The sequence below is a fragment of the Anticarsia gemmatalis genome, chromosome 3 (genome assembly GCF_050436995.1).
Source record: "Anticarsia gemmatalis isolate Benzon Research Colony breed Stoneville strain chromosome 3, ilAntGemm2 primary, whole genome shotgun sequence".
Classification (NCBI taxonomy): Eukaryota; Metazoa; Arthropoda; class Insecta; order Lepidoptera; family Erebidae; genus Anticarsia; species Anticarsia gemmatalis.
The window spans coordinates 5,030,970-5,050,339 of NC_134747.1; the positions used below are offsets into that span (position 1 = coordinate 5,030,970).

The window sequence follows — 19,370 nt, forward strand, 5'->3', positions numbered from 1 at the left end:
TTTAAATAAAACTCTTCTATGAATATTTGAATATTTTTATTAGTTCTTAGATTTTATAAGCATTTTCTCTTTCTACTGATTTGTCTGACGCGAAGTATTTTTATGGTGACGAACCGAAGTCTTGAAGATATTGGGATCTATATGATTCAATCCCGTTTCGCTTCCAACTGTAATCAAATGATTCTCCGAATCCGTTTTTTCCAGCAAATGTGGTGCAAGTAAGAGAAACAGTTGCTGAAAACGAAGTGAATATTAATTAATCCTTATTCAATACCACTGATTAAAGTGAATAACTATTCTTAAATAGCTATTGATTTTGTTTACTAAGGTATACAACATAAAAGGAAACCATCGTGTTTCTTACTTCAGCCCAAGGAATCAATGGCAAATTAGCGAACGCTGCCTGCCAACCAGGCAGTCCTAAGTGGACCAATGCCATACGAAAATATTGCGTAAAAGAATCCGCAAGCCAACCCCAGGCACCTTCACGCGTCGCCAGCCATACTGACCACGAACCTCCGGTGTAAATTAAACAAATCTGGAATAGTAAAAATGAGATAGGAGTAACGATTGAAACTATTTCAAGAATGAATAAAAACAAGACGCTATAGTTGCAGTATTACCTTCCCAATAGTCCGACATGTATCTAATTCGAATACTTTGCTCTTTGTATTCAGCACAGGTCGCTGTCCACTAGTTTGTCTCGTGAGTGAAAAGTCGAGCAGATCTTTTAGCGCCGGCGAAAGATATAACTCGTTCAAAGTATTTACCCGAATTGAACCGACCGGTAATATTTCATCAGCTTTAAAAGACAGACAAAACCATATTAAACCAACATTAAATGCAAGAAGAGAACGTTTAATAATTTATATTATTGAGTAATAATGAGAAGGTACCTGAATATTTATAATGCCAAGTTAGTTGAAATCCATCAGTAGAAGCGTAAAAATTTCGTAAATCATCAGGCAGCACCGCGGAATGTCGCTGTTCCCAAGTAGACAAAGCTACACGATCACATGGAGATCTCCGCTCTACGTTAACATTGCAAATGCGAGGATCGGATTCTGCAATATAATTAATTAAGTTTTAAAACGACCTCCATCTTAAAAATCTTTTTTAACCATCTAAAAGGCCGTTTCTCAAATTGGCACAATGACACATGACAGCTGATTCTTGTCAAGTGTCAATGTCGACTGTCAATACTGTCATTACCACACTACTCGTGGTAAAGTCTAACCCCAAAAATAAAATAGTAAAAAGGATAACAATCTATGTAGCACCAGATCAAACAGTATCTAGATATATTAGACAATAAAATACTAGGTTTAAGCCACTGAGATTTATATTCTTATTTATTATGGCAAAAATAATGGCAGGAGTTTGTGCTATTAAAGAAGAATTTGTGATACAGCGGCCGGCTAAAAGCAGCAATGCTGAAGAAAACGTAAATCCGTCTAAACGCAAATTAGAGAGTGATAATGGTGACAATGATAATAATGATGACAATAAGAAGTCAAAACTAAACGATACCGATGTAAAATCCGAAAACAAGAGTAAAAAAAGAGGGCAAAATAAAGCTCGTCCAAAGACTTATCAGGACAGTAAGGAAAACAAGCCATGCCCATCTATTGTTGCAACAGAGTCGCCTGATAAAACCACTCCTTGTGAGTATAAGAATTGTAAATACATCCACAACCCACTTGACTATTTAAAATCAAAACCTAAAGATTTAGGAGAAACATGTCACCTGTTTAATCTCCGTGGAAAATGCCCTAGAGGTATAGCTTGTCGCTTCGGAACTTGTCATATCACACCAGATGGCTATAATATAGTAGATGGAGATAAATGGACTCAATGGAAAGATGACACCAAAAATACTATCCAACCTTCACTTCAGACATTACTTCAGAAGAAAAAGTATGACTTTAGCTTTTCTGAGAAACTAGTTAAACATTTGGACAGAAGAAAGAAGCCAACTGATAAAGAATCCACAGATGTGACGGAAACCCCAGAGGAAAAAAAAGATGAATCCACCAATGTAACTGAAGAAAAAAAAGTAAATAGTGGTGTTGTCACTGATGAGGATTTAATTAAACTATTGCCAAGAGAAAAGAAGACAATAGACTGGAAAGACAAATTATATCTTAGCCCTTTAACAACTGTCGGCAATCTACCTTTCAGAAGAATCTGCAAAGAGTTTGGAGTAGATATCACTTGTGGTGAAATGGCATTGTGTGAGTCATTGCTTAAAGGATTAAAACAAGAATGGGCTCTAGTCAAAAGACATGAATCTGAAGACTTATTTGGTGCACAAATTTGTGGTAATAATGTATATATAATAAGTAAAGTAGCACAATTACTTCAAGAGAATACTGAACTTGATTTTATAGATTTAAATTTAGGATGTCCTATAGACTTAATTTACAAGAAAGGTGGTGGTAGTGGAATGATGCATAGATTGTCTGCATTAGAGGCATCAGTGAGGTGTGCTTCAACACTGCTTAGCATTCCTTTCACAGTAAAAATGAGAACAGGTGTATATCAAGATAAGAAAATTACACACACTATTGTACCAAAAATGTCTGGTTGGGGAGCATCACTTATAACAGTGCATGGAAGATCAAGGGAAGCTAGATACACCAGGTCATCTGATTGGGAATACATTGAAACTTGTGCAAAAGCAGCAGCACCTTGCCCTGTTTATGGTAACGGGGATATCCTTAGTTATGAAGACTATGTTGAGAGAAGAAAGTTAGCTCCCACTGTTCAAGGTGTTATGATTGGCAGAGGAGCACTAATAAAGCCATGGATATTCACTGAAATTAAAGAGCAGCGTATATGGGATATTCGTAGTAGTGAACGATTTGATATTCTTAAAAAATACACTAATTATGGCCTGGAGCATTGGGGCTCCGACATGCAGGGTGTTGAAAACACACGCAGATTTCTGCTTGAGTGGTTATCATTCTTGTATAGATATGTACCTGTTGGATTACTGGAACAACCACCCCAAAAAATTAACGAAAGGCCACCGTCATATTTTGGAAGAGACGACCTAGAAACATTGATGGCATCTGGAAACTGTGCTGATTGGATAAAAATTAGTGAAATGTTATTAGGCCCAGTGCCAGATGGATTTGTATTCCTACCAAAGCATAAAGCTAACTCATATTAATTTAAAACAATGTTTTATTAAATTTTGTTTATGTAATTTATGTAAATAAAAGTGTTAAGTACCTTTTTGGGCTTATTGATTTGCAATTTCCCTCACAGTTTTGAGTTCTTTATAAGGTGTAAGTAGGAAAGAATAAGTTGTAGCAATCAGATGTGACTCTAGGGACAATTCCAAAACAAAACGAAGGCAAGTGGGTAGGTAGTAGTGAGGGTACCTAATTAATTCATAGGTAGGTATCTAGATATGAGATAGACAGAAAGTCTAAAAGACTATAACAGTATCAATAATTGAAACCAGTTACCTAACTACTTAAAGTCGAATTCATAAAGATTGGGCTTTATAAACATGTTGTTGGTAGGTTGAAAAAAAAATTGAGAGCAAAATTGAGCTCACTTTTCTCAGTCGTCACAGCAGTACCGCCTTACACCTCGGTGTGAACCATAGATACGATATTGCCTATCAAGGTATTGGGGATAACTCCTATTTGAATAAGTCAGGGAACCGTTTTTTAATATTAAATACATATGTAAATAAGTAGATAAGCATTACTAACCTAATAACTTGGTAACTCCTAAAGTAATATTTTCATAGAAAGAGTCTTCAGATACTAGATCCACGCAGAAACTCATATTCGTATCGTAACAGAAACGTCGCAAGTTTTATGTAAATTTTAAATTGGTTTGGACTGATCCAAGTATTATTATATCTAGGTTTCTGAATAACCCATTCAGAAATTTGTGTACACTGAATCAATTTCTAGTTAAATACATCACAAATGAAACAAAAAGTACTTATTTATACTGTTTCAAATAAATACTGTTGCTATGGAAATCCCTGTCAGTCTCGCATGTAAGTACCAAATGTACCAATATTAGTTTATAAGGCCTATTGCACACTTGATAACTGTTCTGTTAGTTAAGTTGCCTGTTATCTTAGCAGAAGTGCTAACAGGTTACAAGTATCTAACCCAATTTGTTGGAAGGTCCGCCCTCACCAAAATCATTTACATAAAAATGTCCTAACCCTCCGCTTACTCTGGTTCCAAAGTCGTGGTTTAGATTTCTACATCAATATTTTTTTATAGAAGCGGTTATCTTATAGCAGTGGCTAACAGCGGCCATCGCCATGTCACTACACCACTAGAAAAATCGTTGGAGATCTATGAGCAGTTGTTTTAAGGAAATAAAAAATAATTATTATTGGTGTAAAACTTTTATTTCGTTCACATTATTCAATGTTATTATAAGAGATACAATTCACTAATCAAAGATTCATTGATACAGACTAAAGGTACCTAAACTAGTTTATATTAATACGTAGGTACAAGCTTAACGTAACCTTGTTTGCTAATGCAAAAACTTAAGATGGCATTATTTGATCACAATGAACGTATTCATCGCAATAATTTCAAAATATTGGTATTTATTAACAATTTACAAATGAATAACAGCGCTGCTCAAATTGCTGCTATTTTCACAGTTTAGTACAACACTGAGCTATTTTAAAACTAAATATGTTCATAGGTACAAAATACTAAACAATATAAATATGTTTGAAACACGCTGCCTATTTCAAAACTGGTTTGCGTCTTTCTTCACTTCTTAACAGGACTTGATGTTGACTGTTTTATTATTTTGGCGATATTTAATGTCTATTAATATCAACTCTACGAGTCATACACACTGCACAAGTGACTTTAATACATTATATAATTCAGTTGTTTTATATCAGAAAATAGATTATTTTACAAGACATACAGGAGTTTAAAGTACGTCATATTAAAATACTATAAGTTCAAAACACCACCTGAGCCCCAGATGTAAATTTTAGTCACTACAATTATTACAATTGTGTAAAATAAAGCATGAATATTTACAAATGTATTAGGTATATACCAACGGCAATGAAAAATACGATTATTCCACAAACAACTGAAGACAATTTTGGATGCATTGCACTAACAATCACACATCAAATAAATACAACATGGAATGGAAATCTTGTTAAAGTCTGCGTCAAAACTTATTTATGTACTACTAGTATCTTATCACTTATATTTCAGTGGTGTTTAACGTCTCCTACGTCGACGAGAGTCCCCATTGTATCCGTTTTCTGTAAAAAAATAAAATAATAACTATAAATTATGGGCTTATGGCAGTGTTTTCTTAACAGACAGTTTTCAGCACCAAGTGTATATAATAATAATATATCAACCAAATTGAAGTTGTATATTATAATAACATAAAATAAATTAAATACAATAAGACTGTTTGATATTGATATGTCACCACTGCAACACATCGTAGAGCATATAGTTATAGTGAATTGTTAAATTAGGTGAGTTGGCATTGGTTTGAATGTAACAAACCTCAGTCGTATTCATCGTCGGCGATTCCTCTGGCGGTCGTTATTGTACCCCACGGAGCCATTTGCCAGCGCACCGTTGGGACCCGACTGTTCCAGACCGACACTAAACGGCCGCCCGGGACCCATATTTTGTGGACCAAAATACTCCATTTTAAAACCAGTTTCATTTAAATTTTGATCATTATCATTTCTTTGAAAATTACTTTCTTGTTTGTTGTTTTTAGGTCCGTATGACCCGAAAGCGGTAAAATTAGCACCCTGAGGTCCAACGCCGTCGGCGCCGTTCTGTGGGAGCATGCGCGGCAACAGGCTCCCGTGAGGTACTCCGAGACCGCCAGAGTTGTAGCCACAGCCAGGTGGTTGACCAAAGCCGCCGCCGTCAGGGCCACCGAGTCCAGCGGACCCGAGACCTCCGGAGCTCGGACAGGCCGAGTCTGAGTCCTCGTAATCTCGTCCTCTTCCGCGGCGGCGCCTATCGCGGCCCCGCGACCGAGACGAGGACGAAGCGTCGGAGTCGAGACCGCCGCCTGAGCCAAGCCCACCGCCAGAGCCAAGGCCGCCTCCGCCTCCAAGCGCGGACGTGCCAGAGCCCAAGCCACTAGCCGAGCCCAGCCCGCCGCCAGAGCCTAGGCTTCCAGCCGAGCCGAGGCCGCCACCGCCCGAGCCGAGCCCGCCCACGCTGGGTGCATGACCAGTTGAGCTGCCGAGCCCGCCTGTGCGAGCTCCGCGTTTTCTGGAATCTGACTCGTGGCCACTTTGTCCAGGGGCCCTTTGCTCGTGATTCCCATTTGCCGTGGTCTCTGAAGGTGGAGGTGGAGGAGGGGGAGGTGGCGGCGCCGCCCATCCGCCGGGAGGAAGCATAGGGGGAGCAGAAAAGTTCGGCATCATCATACTATACTGATCAGGGAAAAACGGCGGCATTGCGAACCCAGGACCACCAATAGGTGGGGGAGCACACATAGCCATTTGGGGATTGAGTGTCATTAACGGTGGTATTTGGGCGGACTGTGGAATATAGGATGCTGTATTCATATTATTCTGTAAACTATTGCTGGGAATATTAGCTACGTTATCAACTCTGTTGATGCCGTTATCTGTGGGAGGAGTGGCGGGACCTTTACCGACTTGGGCGGGAAGTTGTGGGCCAATAGGGGTCGGCAAAAGAGGTTTCGGCGTGGGAAGTAGAGCTTGGGGCGCCTGTTGTTGGCCCGAATCCTTAGTATCCTTTTGTGGGCTGCACTTGCCTGAGCGAGATCGGCTACGCGAGCGGGAGCGGGAGCGCGAATGACTTCTCGAAGACCTGGATGACCGGCTCCGCGAAGATCTGGACGAGCTGTGACGTCTGCGACGGCGGTCACGTGAGCGCGAACGAGAGCGGGAACGGCGGCGGCGAGAACGTGATCGGGAACGAGAGCGCCTCCCACCTCGACGATATCTACCGCCGCGACCTCGGTGTCCTGTATGCAAGAAAAAAAAGAAATTGTAGTGACCTGTATGTTTGAAAAGTAAGATCCATACTTTTTAAGATCAATTATTCTACTTACGTCTTCCGCCTCCACCGCCACGTTCTGCAAGTTCTTGTAATTTTGGATTAACCACTTGTTTAGCTTCTTTCAATACAGATACCAAGTCTGCAGCTTTGGCTGCGTTTGATGGCGTAAAGAAAGTATACGCTGTCCCAGTTTTATTGGTTCGTCCAGTTCTTCCAATACGGTGTACATAATCTTCAGAATTGCTGGGATAATCAAAATTGATGACGAATTTAACATCATCAACATCTGGAAAATATAATAGACGGTCAATCAATACATTCAATTAAGTGAGAGTTTATTTATCGAATTCCGAGCAACAACAGTTAAAAATAATGAGTAATAGATTATTCATATACCCTGGTGACTTTCATACAATATTACTATTTTGCGATCTTTATTATGCTGCGATCGGAACTTCGAAAGAAGATTAAGTAATAATTATAAAGTTATGCTTACCTAACCCTCTAGCTGCAACATCCGTAGCTACTAAAATGGGAGCTTTCCCACTACGAAAGTCTGTAAGAAATTATACGTTTAAAACTTTTTGAAAATAAGTATAAATGGCACGAGTGTCAAACGAAGGATACAATCGGATGGGCGTTGAAAGTTCCTACTCACATCTCGTTTTACGAAAATCGACACCTGAGTAAGAACTGTGTTTTGTCACAAATGTGATGCATCCCTGTTAAGTGTCAACACGACATAATTTACCACAAATATGAAAAAATGCGGAGAGGATATTTGTTTCATCGTAATTTTCCTGTGTTGCAGAAAGCTTCATAGACTCATAGATAATATAGAAATATGGCATGGCAAAAGTCAACCCAGTTTCTTACGACTCCAAAGGCATTTTGTCCACCAACCTGTCACCAGGACCATCACCAAAACACGAAATTATTTTAAACCAATAGTCGTCCATACTATCTCAATCAGACTACCAACGGACTCTATTGATTAAAATAATCAAGTTTCTCAGTGAAAGCTCTGTGCTCGTATTAAAGGGATACACGTCGTAAATGTAGAACAACCTAGGTAGAAATAAAATTCGCCTGACACATGTAACAAAAAATCTGTATCTAGGTACTAGAAATTCTCTTTTCTGCCAGCTTCTGCTATTTAAAGACGTCTAACGAAACACCTCTTTATGCTCTTACCCAAGTTCAAAGACATTTTCATTATTTCCAAAGCCAGTACACGAATAACACGATTATCTAGTTGTGAAAGAAATACTTCACAAACTTAACAAACACTGCTAAAGATTTGTAAAAACAATAATAGATAAATGGCAGGTACTCCAAGTCGCTCACAAATTAATTGCGCCGATGGTATTTAGCAATCAAACTTCTGACTGTTGTATAACAAAATACAAGCATTACTTATTTAATTTTGCCCCATTAGATTCAATTCATTACTGTTCATCTCACATTTCACCCCCTTCAGGCCACCAATGTTAATGTAATATTATAATACATAATATAATAAAATTACCATGGTAATACAGATAAAGGCATAGGCAAAACAATCAAATAAACTATAATAAGATAGTTGGAACAAAGGAATTAATACGAAATAAAAAATGACAGTAATAATAGAGGTGCCAGAGGAAAACTTAGGACAACCTTAAGAGGTTTAATGAGAGACGTAAAGTATAATTTAAATCCATTCACTATTGTATTAGTTAACTTACTAATAATATCGATTCCGTCTGTCATATTTTGCGCAAAAAATTATAATTGTGAGCGAGGGGTGAGAAGTCGGCCGTCAGCACGTGGGCGAGAACCGAGAGCCAACAGGTCGGGGAGGCACGGCGGCGCGGGCGCTGGCCCCGGCGCCGCCCGCCGCCGGACTGCGCTAAGACCGGGCCGCTCGCACCACGCGCGAGAAGCGGCTCAGACTAGCCGCGCGAGCGAGTCAGAGTGCATAGGGCTTAGCCCCGACAACTAGAGGCGGGCGCGGCGCAGGCGCTCGCGGCTCGCCGCCGGCTAGCGGCGACGCAACGCGTGCCGCCGCCCCCGCCTGGCGCCCGCAGCTCGCCACAGCCTGCACATGCAGACACGGGTTCAGATAATGTTTACTGCACGGGCACCCGCCACACGCTGTCCGTCGCCGCTTCTCGACAACCACAGTGCTACTTTTTGAATGTTTTTTGTTATTGTACAGCACTTGAGAGTTTGATTTAAGTCAGTTTGGCTATCACCTTTGAGCTGGTATTTCTTATAATATTTAAGCTTTTCTGTCAAAATAACAAATCAAATATAAATTATCATACAATTTTGTACATGATTGGTTAAAATCTTACCTTGTAGGACCCAGTCACGTTCATTCTGTGATTTATCTCCATGAATACACACTGCTGGCCACCTACAAAATTTTAATTGCTATTATTTATGACAGAACAGTTTCAGCAAACTCACAAATATACACTTTGAAAGTAATAGCCAGGAGATGATATGATTGTAATTTTTATATTATAAAAACCTACCCATCTCGTTTCATTTTTCTTGTTATATCATCAACACGCCGTTTAGTCTCTATAAAAATAATTGTTTTATTCTCCTTCTCAGCCATGATTTCCTTAAGAAGAGTGCTTAATTTTGTTTCCTTCTCATACTCCATGCAAACATCAATTATTTGCAAAATGTTGTGATTAGCAGCCAGAGATAATGAGCCTACATTAATTTGGAGATAATCTTTTAAGAACTCAGCAGCTAAGCTCTGTACCTCTCTGGGCCAAGTTGCAGACCACATGAGAGTTTGTCTGTCAGGTCTAATTTGCTCAATGATCTTTCTTATCTGTGGCTCAAAACCCATGTCCAACATTCTATCAGCTTCATCAAGTACTAGATAAGTACATCTCTTCAAATTAGTTCTTGCACTCTCAAGAAAGTCTAACAGTCGCCCTGGTGTAGCAATTACTATTTCTACACCTGCATCCAAGTCTCTAGCTTGAGGCCCTTTAGGAGCACCACCAAATAGACAAGTATTGTGAATTTTTGATGTGTTAGCGAATTTATCACAAACTTCTTGAATTTGTTGTGCTAGCTCTCTGGTGGGTGCAAGTACTAGAGCAATTGGACCATCACCTCTACTTGACTTAGGTTGATGATTTATATGCACAATTGCAGGTAAAATATATGATAATGTTTTTCCTGAACCGGTTGAGGCTATTCCAACCATGTCATGTCCACTGAGGGCAATAGGCCAGCCCTGAGCCTGAATAGGAGTCGGTTTAGAAAATCCCATTTTATCAATCTCATCCATAACATAGTCTGGAAATCCAGCTTCGTCAAATGTCAATGTTGGTTTGGGTATGTTGCGTCCTTTCAGTGTAATATCATTTTCACTCCTCCAAGCTTCTACTTCAGATTCTGCTCTACTTTCTACATCTGGATGAGGCACATAGAAATCTTTCTTGAAAGGCTTTAGTCTGTTTAGATCCCACTTCGGTTTACGTAGATTTGCCCCAGGGTTACTTCTACGCCCTCCGCCACCGTAACCTCCTCCGCCTCCTCCACCAAGACCATATCGGGGACTACGGCTGCGACTCCTGCTTCGGCTTCGGCTACGACGCCTATCACGACTACGATCTCTGCGTAAGAATAAAAAGGTGTCCGTATAGTAGAAGCCCACACAAAATTAACATTGCAACAATGTGCTACAAAGAATTACAGTTACCTTCCACGGCCCATTGCTGAAGTTACACTAAATCAGATATTTATGTTCCAAAAATTCTAATCAAGATTAATTTCTGATAAAGTCACTTAATAACTTTATACAAACGATTCACAAGCACTTCATTTATCACAAAGCACAACGCCATTCAACGAATAAAACAAGATGGCGTCCACGGAACTCGGAAGAGGTCAGAAGACGGCATCCCGGCGAAATCGAATTGAATGAGACAGAGCTACAACCCACAGAGTGTGTAATAAAGAGTGAACTAAAATGTTTTAACCACAAGAAAAGTTTAATAAAACTAAAATATTTAGTATCAATGTAATAAATACTGCATGAAAATGATAAAAAAGTAAATAACAGTATTTTTTTTAAATAAATTTTAGCCTAGTGTCCTCAATAAAAACCTTTTTTCTAAAAAAAAAGTATACAGAAGCGGCGACGGAGGGGTTACAGTCGTAATCTTACTAATAATATAGGTACTTGGGATTGAATAAAATAAATAATAACTTGCACATGCTTATTGCCTGGTTAATGAATGGCAAATTGGCATCCTACCCCAATTCAAAATTAATATTAAATAAGGTAGTAGGTATGTTTAACCGATTCATGGCCAATGACTCAACAGTTGAGTCATTAAAAAACCTTTAGGAAGGCCGATGGCTCAATTGGTGAGTCAAACCAAAATTGTATAAAAACGGATATTAAAAAAAAAAAAACACTTTAACTACCATTTTTCAGATCTCATTAAACATTTCCGTGAATATCAGACCTGGCCCTTCAATTTAGAGAATATTTTTATTAGTCAGGTGTCATAAACCGTTTGTATGACTGCCGCAAAACATCTTGAATATTTTTTAAACCAAAATTTCTTCAATGCTAGTATCTGAACTGTTGTTAGAAACTACATTGCAACTATTACGAGATTGAGTGAATGGACGCTTCTTTGGTACACTTTTTTGTAAAATCGATTGACTACAGCTTGGAAAACCTTGATTTTCTTTATCTTCAATTTGTTGATCATGGAAATCAGTAAACATTGCCTGGCTACATTCAGTAAAATCGTCGTAGTCCTGATTATCTACAAATAATATTACAATAATAAATAATGATTGAATACTACTAAAATGTTTACTACCTCTGCAATATTTCATTAAAACCAACAAATACTACCTTGAAACGCCATATTAACTTTTATTATCCACAAATTCGAATAGGAGAACACAGTAACACGTTTCTGGTTGTCAGACTGGCTCGAATGATGGCGAAATGCATTAAATCATTACAAGGAGCCAATGACTCATCAGTTGAGTCATCCTTCAGGGAGGCCGATGGCTCAAATGGTGAGCCACCGACCAATGCATGGGGCCTGGCTGAAGTGTTCACGAAAATGAAGGTGGCAATGAATCGGTTAAAGGTGTCGGCAAAGAACTTGAACAATCGTTTCGCTACTTTATGGTTTAGGTAGGTATACTTGATAAAGTGATTAGTCGAACAGTCAACCGAGGATCTTCGTAAGGTCTACGTTCAGCTTGCTTTCTAAAACACCTAGGTACCTTGTTCAAGTTGCGATACCTCTACAGTATAGATAAAATCTCCAACACATTTGTCCAGCATTCTAAGATCCAACTATTTTTTTTATTGTCCCTATTTACAATCAACAAAAGCACTGATAGAATTTATATAAATAAAAAAATAATAATTAGGTTTTCGTTATGTTAGATCAGATCTTTATTTACAAACATGATTCCTTCCAGTCCGGTCGTCTCCGAGTTGAGGTGTTGAACTCACTCCCATTTTCAATTATTATCTGTGGCGGAATCCATTTTCTGCGTTGTTGTGACATTTTGAGTTTTGCTCTTCAACCAACTCTATTCTTGAGAAAAACGAATTGTATGAATATTGTCATGCTATTGAGGATTAAAATTGTATCAAACAAGTGATGATTAACTTTTTATATCATTAGTATAGCAAAAGAACAGCACTTTTTATATTGTGAAGGAATGCACAATGGGTTGAAATAGTGATTACTATCGGCAACAATTTAACATTCTAATTTCATTATTTGCTATTTACACACGCTACTGCACAACAATGGAACTAGACGTATCACCAGCGGATAAAATAGACAACGATATGGAATATTCGGATAATTCAACAGACAGTAAATATACTCCATGTAAAAACGACCAGTATGCGATCATACGCATTCCCGAAGATGGTGAAAAGTCAAGTAAGCACTCCTCAAGGAAACAATCAAAAAGACGAAAGAAGAGTTCCAGTCACTCCCGGCCTTTGCCGAGGATAATAGTAAAACCTTTGCCTCCTCCTCCACCACCCGAGACCAGAGAATGGACAGCAGCCACATCTTACTCAGAACCAAGTTGCAACACTAGTAGGCCGTCTACAATGCGCGAAGTTTTGGCTAGTATTCCAGGATTCTGTATAAAACCTAGAAAGAGAAGTGGCAAAAAATTATCAACAGCAGCACAATTACAACAAACAAGAGAAGGTTGCATTGACTTAGAGACACCAGATTCAATATTAGTAAACACAAACATAAGAGCATTATTAAATAAACATACATTTTCACTTTTACCACCACTATACCAATATAAGCTTGGGCAGCTACTTCCCAGTGTGGATAGATTAAGTCCTTCAGGTCGTCTAAATTCTTCTAGTCTGAATAATGAGTTTTTTGCTCGAGCATGCTTACAATGGCAGGATAGTCTTTCTGGTGGAGAACTCACTCCAGAAAACCAACAAAGAATGAAGACTGAAGCAGAGAAGGAAAAAAGTAAAATTGATCCTTGGAAATTAAAACATTTTGAACCTATTTGGGGAGAAAAATCTAGAAAAGAAAAATCTTCAATAAGTTTGAATTCTGATAGACCTTCATTAAAAACAACTATCAAATTAAGACCAACAGCTTCAATAACTAGTAGTAGTACTGTTACTAAAATAAAAAAGAGTAAATCTTCTAGTAATAGTAAAAGAATGCGTTCAGTGGGTGCTGTGACAAGATCTTCAGCAAGAGCTGATGAAGTCTTAGAGGAGCCTGTCACTGTTTGTACAAAGCAATCTGCTCCAGTGCCAGACTTATTGCCTATCAAACATACCAAAAGTCAAAATTCCAACTATGAAGACTTCCAAGTGGACTTTAGTTTCTCTGATTCATCATCCACGCAGAGGATGGATGACTCAGTGTCAACAACACCTGTTGATCCTCTGCTACTGCCGGATGGAGAATCTGAGCGTAATGACTTGAAACAGGAGTTAGATATCAGTGTTGTAACAATAGAAGAGTCGAGTACTTCTAAAGACTGTGAGGATTATAAAATAGGATCTGATAGTAATTTACAAGAAACATCTAAGAGATCAAGCAATGAAAAGAATGAGTACAACCCACTACCTAAGAGACTAAAATATGAAGATGAGTATGAACTGGATAACTCCAGATTTTTAGTTCACAATACAGATATTACAAGTAATAATTACTCAGATGCTGAAACTAATTATAGCAATGAGCAAGTTTGTCCCAATGATGAACTAATATACTCAGGACAAGATCATGGTGATACCAACAGTGAAGATAGTAAAGCAACAGCTTCTGTGTATGAGTATGATGCAAGGAGTGAATCTTCAGTCTCCAGTCTAAAGATAGATATGAATGTACATAACACAGCTGCAAGTGAATCCACTGCAGCCCCAGAGTCTGTTTCTTATGACAATACATTGGCAGAGAGGGAAGAAAGTCCTGATCATGAGAAATTAACTACTAAAGATAGCTCACCACATGATAACCAGGAAGAATATGGGTCAGAGCAATACCAAGATAGTGCAAAAACAACACCTGAAACTAATGTGGAATCTCCACAACAGTGTAAAGATCCTGTTGTTGATCAAGATGTGTGTCAGAACTATAGCCGAGAGGTGGACTGTCAAGTATCACAGTCTAGTGAGAAGCCTCATTTAAAAGGTACAGTTATTAGCAGTCCTATTAAAAGCGAGAAAGACAGCCCTCCATCTCAAAGTATGGCACAAAACTATTATGATGAACACTTCAAAGATGCAGAGTCATTTATATTGGAGACAAGCCTGTCAATACTCACCCCTCGTAAGTATTTAACTTACCCTTCTTAACTTAGATCTTGTTATACAAAATAATATTAAAAACATTGGTTGATCCCTCATTCCTAAAATTATAATATGTAGCTATATAAATAAATACAGAGTTAGAATTTAAAAAGTTATCACAAAAATATTTATTGTACTTATTTTGATTTTGCAGAGAATGATGATGTTAAATATTCGTCACATCCTAATCTAATGGAGTTATCTTCATATATGAGTGAAACAAGTGAGTAATATTCATTTTTAACATTAGCAATGTGGGTAGTTGCTACTTATCATTTTTAAAATCTATGGTTCTTAACAAATGAATGTCACTACAATGTATGTTTGTAAAATTACAGATGTTACTGCTGTTGTTACAATGCCTTTGACTCAAAATTCATCAATACCTATGATGGAGGTTACAAATACATCTGTAAGTATCTCAACTATAATGTAATAATGCAACAATACTTATTTTTAATAAAAATACAATACATTATAACTATTCCATTGCAGATTGTCTCATATCCTGATGATAACATGAAGGATGCAGCTAAACCAAAAGCATCTGCAGTGTCATGGAAAACAGATAATGACTGGACTAACAATGAAAATGTCATGACATTGCATTCATTTTCAAATTTAAATAATGAGAGCGCCAAATACGTCAGTGAAGATTCCAAAACAAGCATGGAGGATATAAATATGAATGACGAGAATTGTATGTACAAAGAGGATAGGGATGCGAATTATAATATGGAATCTTCCAACTCGTCCGAAAGCTGTCAATCTATAAAGGAAACTTCCGTGAAGCAAGAACTAGAGGCAGCTACTAGTTTAGTGTCCAGCACCGCTGTGACTAACCCACCCATTAATTCTACGGCCTTGACGCAGAGTTTGAGACCTGTTGGTAAAAAATCTAAGTTAGGAAAAGAATCTAACAGGTATGTGTCGTAGAGTTTTAATACAAAAGTTTTTACTCGGTCGTAAAATCCACAAATAAGCAATTTAAGGGAATCGACGGCGATAATTTCATATTTTTATTAGTTATTTATGTTTTCAGAAGTCGAAGTACAAATAAAGTGCCTCCCGGCACGGTGAACCTGGAGCGCAGCTATCAGATCTGCCAGGCGGCGATACAGAACAGTCCGAACCGAGACGCGCTGCGCGGTCAGTTGCGGCCGCCGCCCGCGCTGCTCACTCGACCAGCGCGAGCGCCGCGCCCGCCGCCGCCCGTGCTGGTGCGCCAGCTGCCTGTCTCCGTCATGCCACACACTGAGGTTTGTTCCCTTCTTGACAAATAACACGATACACAATAATAGACGAAGATAACTTAATGAAAAATACGTATGATTATTTCTATTACTAACTAGACGAGCCAGATGAAGCTCTTACGTCTTACATTTCGAACAAATTATTTTTTCGCGACGTTGTTTCAGCTATATGCGCAAAATATTTTACACTTAATAAATATGTATTACAGATCAACGAAAATCGGTCTAACAATGTGGGGCAGTACATCCTTGTGCAGAGGACACCTAACGTGGCGCCCAGAGCATCGAGTGCCCCACCGACTAACCAAAACACTAATGTGGTGAGTATACGATCATTTAGGCGTAAAGAAAAAGAAAATGATTGTAAATGCTTCCATAAAATCATTCAATTTTATATATTCAGCTACTAAAAGGTTTGCTAAATTTAGTGTGCATAACACTTATAATATAGTCTATGTTACCCATGTTATGGATGTAGTTTTAACTACTTGTAACTGAGTGTGGTTTGTGTCATTACAGAGCGTTGCGAGATGTCGGAGCGTGGGTGCGGACGACCCCTGTGTGTGCAACTTGCGCGCCATGATACTGTGCAAGAAATGCGGTGCCTTCTGCCATGACGACTGCATCGGCTCAGCAGAGCTTTGTCTCACCTGTCTCATACGCTGACCCCAACTTTACCATTCGACTAGCGCCCAACGTGCACAGCCAATTATTACTTGCTAGCATTATGACTCCAGAACTTTTATATAGATCGAATTTAGCTACAGCCCTAATCATATTTATACGTTTTTAGTTGAGTGTAGCTAATATAGATTGAACATGAGTATCCAGGATCGAGGTGTGAACAAAGTAAAAGGTTGTTAGGAATGGTGGTGCTATCTGTTTGAATGTATCAATACACAAATATTTATTTTGTAATCCATGTACGAATATTGGATGATATATTGTACCACAAGCAAGACGATAATGTTGCTTTTGCAGATTCTAAAGACGTGTACGTATTTTCAAGCACGAAGGTTAAATCAATTATCGATTATTAGATATCGTCTTTAAAGTATTCGTGTTTGAAAATATCTGCAATGTATAGTGTGTAGCTTTAAGAAGTCTCTTTAAAACCAGATTTCCTTTATCATATTTCTGTTAGATCATGTGTGTGATACTTTGTAATTCGTTTGCTTTTGCTTATTTTAAACTAGAGACATTGCAGTCTCGTACTTCTGAGCCATTCCTGTCTATAAGGCAGAATTATCATTAACTGTCATAACAATGTGTATATTTATATCATGATGATTGACTTTGGACATGCATGTTAGTGTTTTTATTGTTAAAGTGTTAATTATTATTCATCAGACGACAAATTTTACAGTCCAGAACTTGACAGAATTTATTAAACCCAAACCATAATAATTCAGCACAACTTTATTGTATGTTTCTTTTGTCTGACTTGAGATGAAACATATTATATTTAAATTTTAACATACAACCGATAACTTAGCATTTGTTAACTTTATTTGATACGAAAATAGTTGTTGTTAAGAGTACACAAGTATGTAGTTGCTGAGCTGATGATTTCATTTTTGCCATTATATTTTAGTACTAGGTTATCATCACAATTTAATTTTACGCTATTGTTATATTAATTTTAGTTGTATTTACCATTTTGTGACTTTATTTTGTATGTAGTTTGTCAGTAACGTTTAGTATTTGCATAGGATCGAATACTTGTGCACCATCTGATATCCCATCTATTTATAATGTTTACAATTAAGTGTATGTACAGATATTTATTGATACGAGAAGGCTGATGGGTTGAACATCGGATGGACTCTATTGTAGGTATTTATAGAACATTACTTGTTATATTTAAGTTTTTCATTATGGCGTGTACACTAATATGACACTAAGTTATGCAATATATTTATAGTTGTCTATAATATTTTTATAAGGGTCTTTTACAAATTGAGAAATAGCTTTTTGCTAATTTAAGACTTCCTTGTAATATGTATTCAAACGAAATCCAAATTGTCCAATGTCCATATAATCTCCTTCTGATCTCTTATTTTACTATTCAAGTAATTTAAGTATGGACCTTTTATTGCGTATTGGGTGTAGTGTACATTTGTTGTAATAAGGTTATTATTATAACGAGAATAACTGATTATCAAGAAATAACTGATTTATATTTAGATAGTTGACAACGCTGTTCCAGCAATGCCTAGTTCATTCACATAGCAATGCCTTACATAATTACTTACAGATGCTATAAGTTACAATTTGAATATTCATAGATTATATAGGTTATAAAAATAATACAAGTGTTGCTCACTATGTTTGAATCACAAAATGTATATCTGTATATTTTAGCTTATATCATATTATCGATAAATGTTAAAAGTTTCTATGTATACAAGTCACAAAACTAGATACGGTCTAGATTGAAAAGACTACCATGAAACTAATAGACGGACACTAACTATTGATACTAGAAATGTATGAAAGAATTGTAATACCTTATAGTATACCTAGTTTAAGATTTTCATAATACAATCACGGTACGCAATAATTAAATACGATGTTCTGATGATATTTATATGTGAAAGGTCTAATTGGTATATTTGCATATTTTTAGAAAACTACCAACGACTTTTTTATAGACTGCTCTTCTTATTTATTTTATATGGATTATTGCGAATTGCGTTTGATTTACGAGGACTATCACATTATTGTTATTTATTGGTAATTAGTTATTTTATGCTCATGAACATTTTTCTCTAATAAAATTATGTTCTTCTAAAAGGTTTTTATTTTTTTCGGTTCCAAACTAGTTATAATTTAAGGCAAGCTTTGAAAATAAAAGCATGTTTCCCTTTAATTAGTGATGTCTTCAATATTGAAAATAGTTTCCCGCCAGGAACCAATAATATTGGTACCGTCTCTCAATATCTAGGCTCTCATAGTATCTACTGTACTAACCTAGGTTTCCTAAGTACCTAATACCTACATCCGGACTCCTGATTGTTTCTAGAATGAACGGTTTTCAGTGTGGCCAACAACCAATACATATTTTGTAGTGAATTTTATTCGTAGTTTGTAGTACGATTAATAAGAGAAGTTGGATTTGAAAAAGATTATTTTATGGGCTTACCTCTAACCTACTCAAAATTAATTACACTGTATTTTAAAACCTGTATTTCTAATAAATAAAATATGTAACGATAGGTGTTCTCTGTA

General features: G+C 37.4%; 4 protein-coding genes across 4 annotated transcripts; 2 read left to right on the top strand and 2 right to left on the bottom strand.

Annotated features, from left to right (window-relative positions):
- Window positions 1-4: 4 nt before the first annotated feature.
- LOC142987275 (tubulin polyglutamylase complex subunit 2) lies at window positions 5-3,980 on the bottom strand. Its single transcript, XM_076135931.1, has 5 exons — window positions 3,729-3,980; window positions 897-1,064; window positions 624-802; window positions 365-538; window positions 5-234 (listed from the first exon to the last, which is right to left on the bottom strand). Exons 1-5 carry the CDS (start codon window positions 3,802-3,804, stop codon window positions 73-75), a joined length of 759 nt encoding a protein of 252 aa, XP_075992046.1. The 5' UTR covers window positions 3,805-3,980; the 3' UTR covers window positions 5-72.
- Dus3 (Dihydrouridine synthase 3) lies at window positions 1,195-3,240 on the top strand. Its single transcript, XM_076135927.1, has one exon. It carries the CDS (start codon window positions 1,358-1,360, stop codon window positions 3,173-3,175), a length of 1,818 nt encoding a protein of 605 aa, XP_075992042.1. The 5' UTR covers window positions 1,195-1,357; the 3' UTR covers window positions 3,176-3,240.
- A 388-nt stretch (window positions 3,981-4,368) lies between the features above and the next one.
- Window positions 4,369-10,965, bottom strand: LOC142987276 (uncharacterized). The gene is made up of 7 exons (XM_076135932.1): window positions 10,750-10,965; window positions 9,557-10,663; window positions 9,374-9,435; window positions 7,531-7,590; window positions 7,087-7,320; window positions 5,544-6,999; window positions 4,369-5,287 (listed from the first exon to the last, which is right to left on the bottom strand). The coding sequence occupies exons 1-6, from the start codon at window positions 10,761-10,763 to the stop codon at window positions 5,555-5,557; spliced, it is 2,922 nt and encodes a 973-aa protein (XP_075992047.1). The 5' UTR covers window positions 10,764-10,965; the 3' UTR covers window positions 4,369-5,287; window positions 5,544-5,554.
- A 1,579-nt stretch (window positions 10,966-12,544) lies between these two features.
- On the top strand, window positions 12,545-18,929 carry Asx (transcriptional regulator additional sex combs). Its single transcript, XM_076135934.1, has 7 exons — window positions 12,545-14,866; window positions 15,041-15,109; window positions 15,225-15,298; window positions 15,382-15,809; window positions 15,929-16,145; window positions 16,349-16,459; window positions 16,659-18,929. The coding sequence occupies exons 1-7, from the start codon at window positions 12,844-12,846 to the stop codon at window positions 16,803-16,805; spliced, it is 3,069 nt and encodes a 1,022-aa protein (XP_075992049.1). The 5' UTR covers window positions 12,545-12,843; the 3' UTR covers window positions 16,806-18,929.
- Window positions 18,930-19,370: the final 441 nt, after the last annotated feature.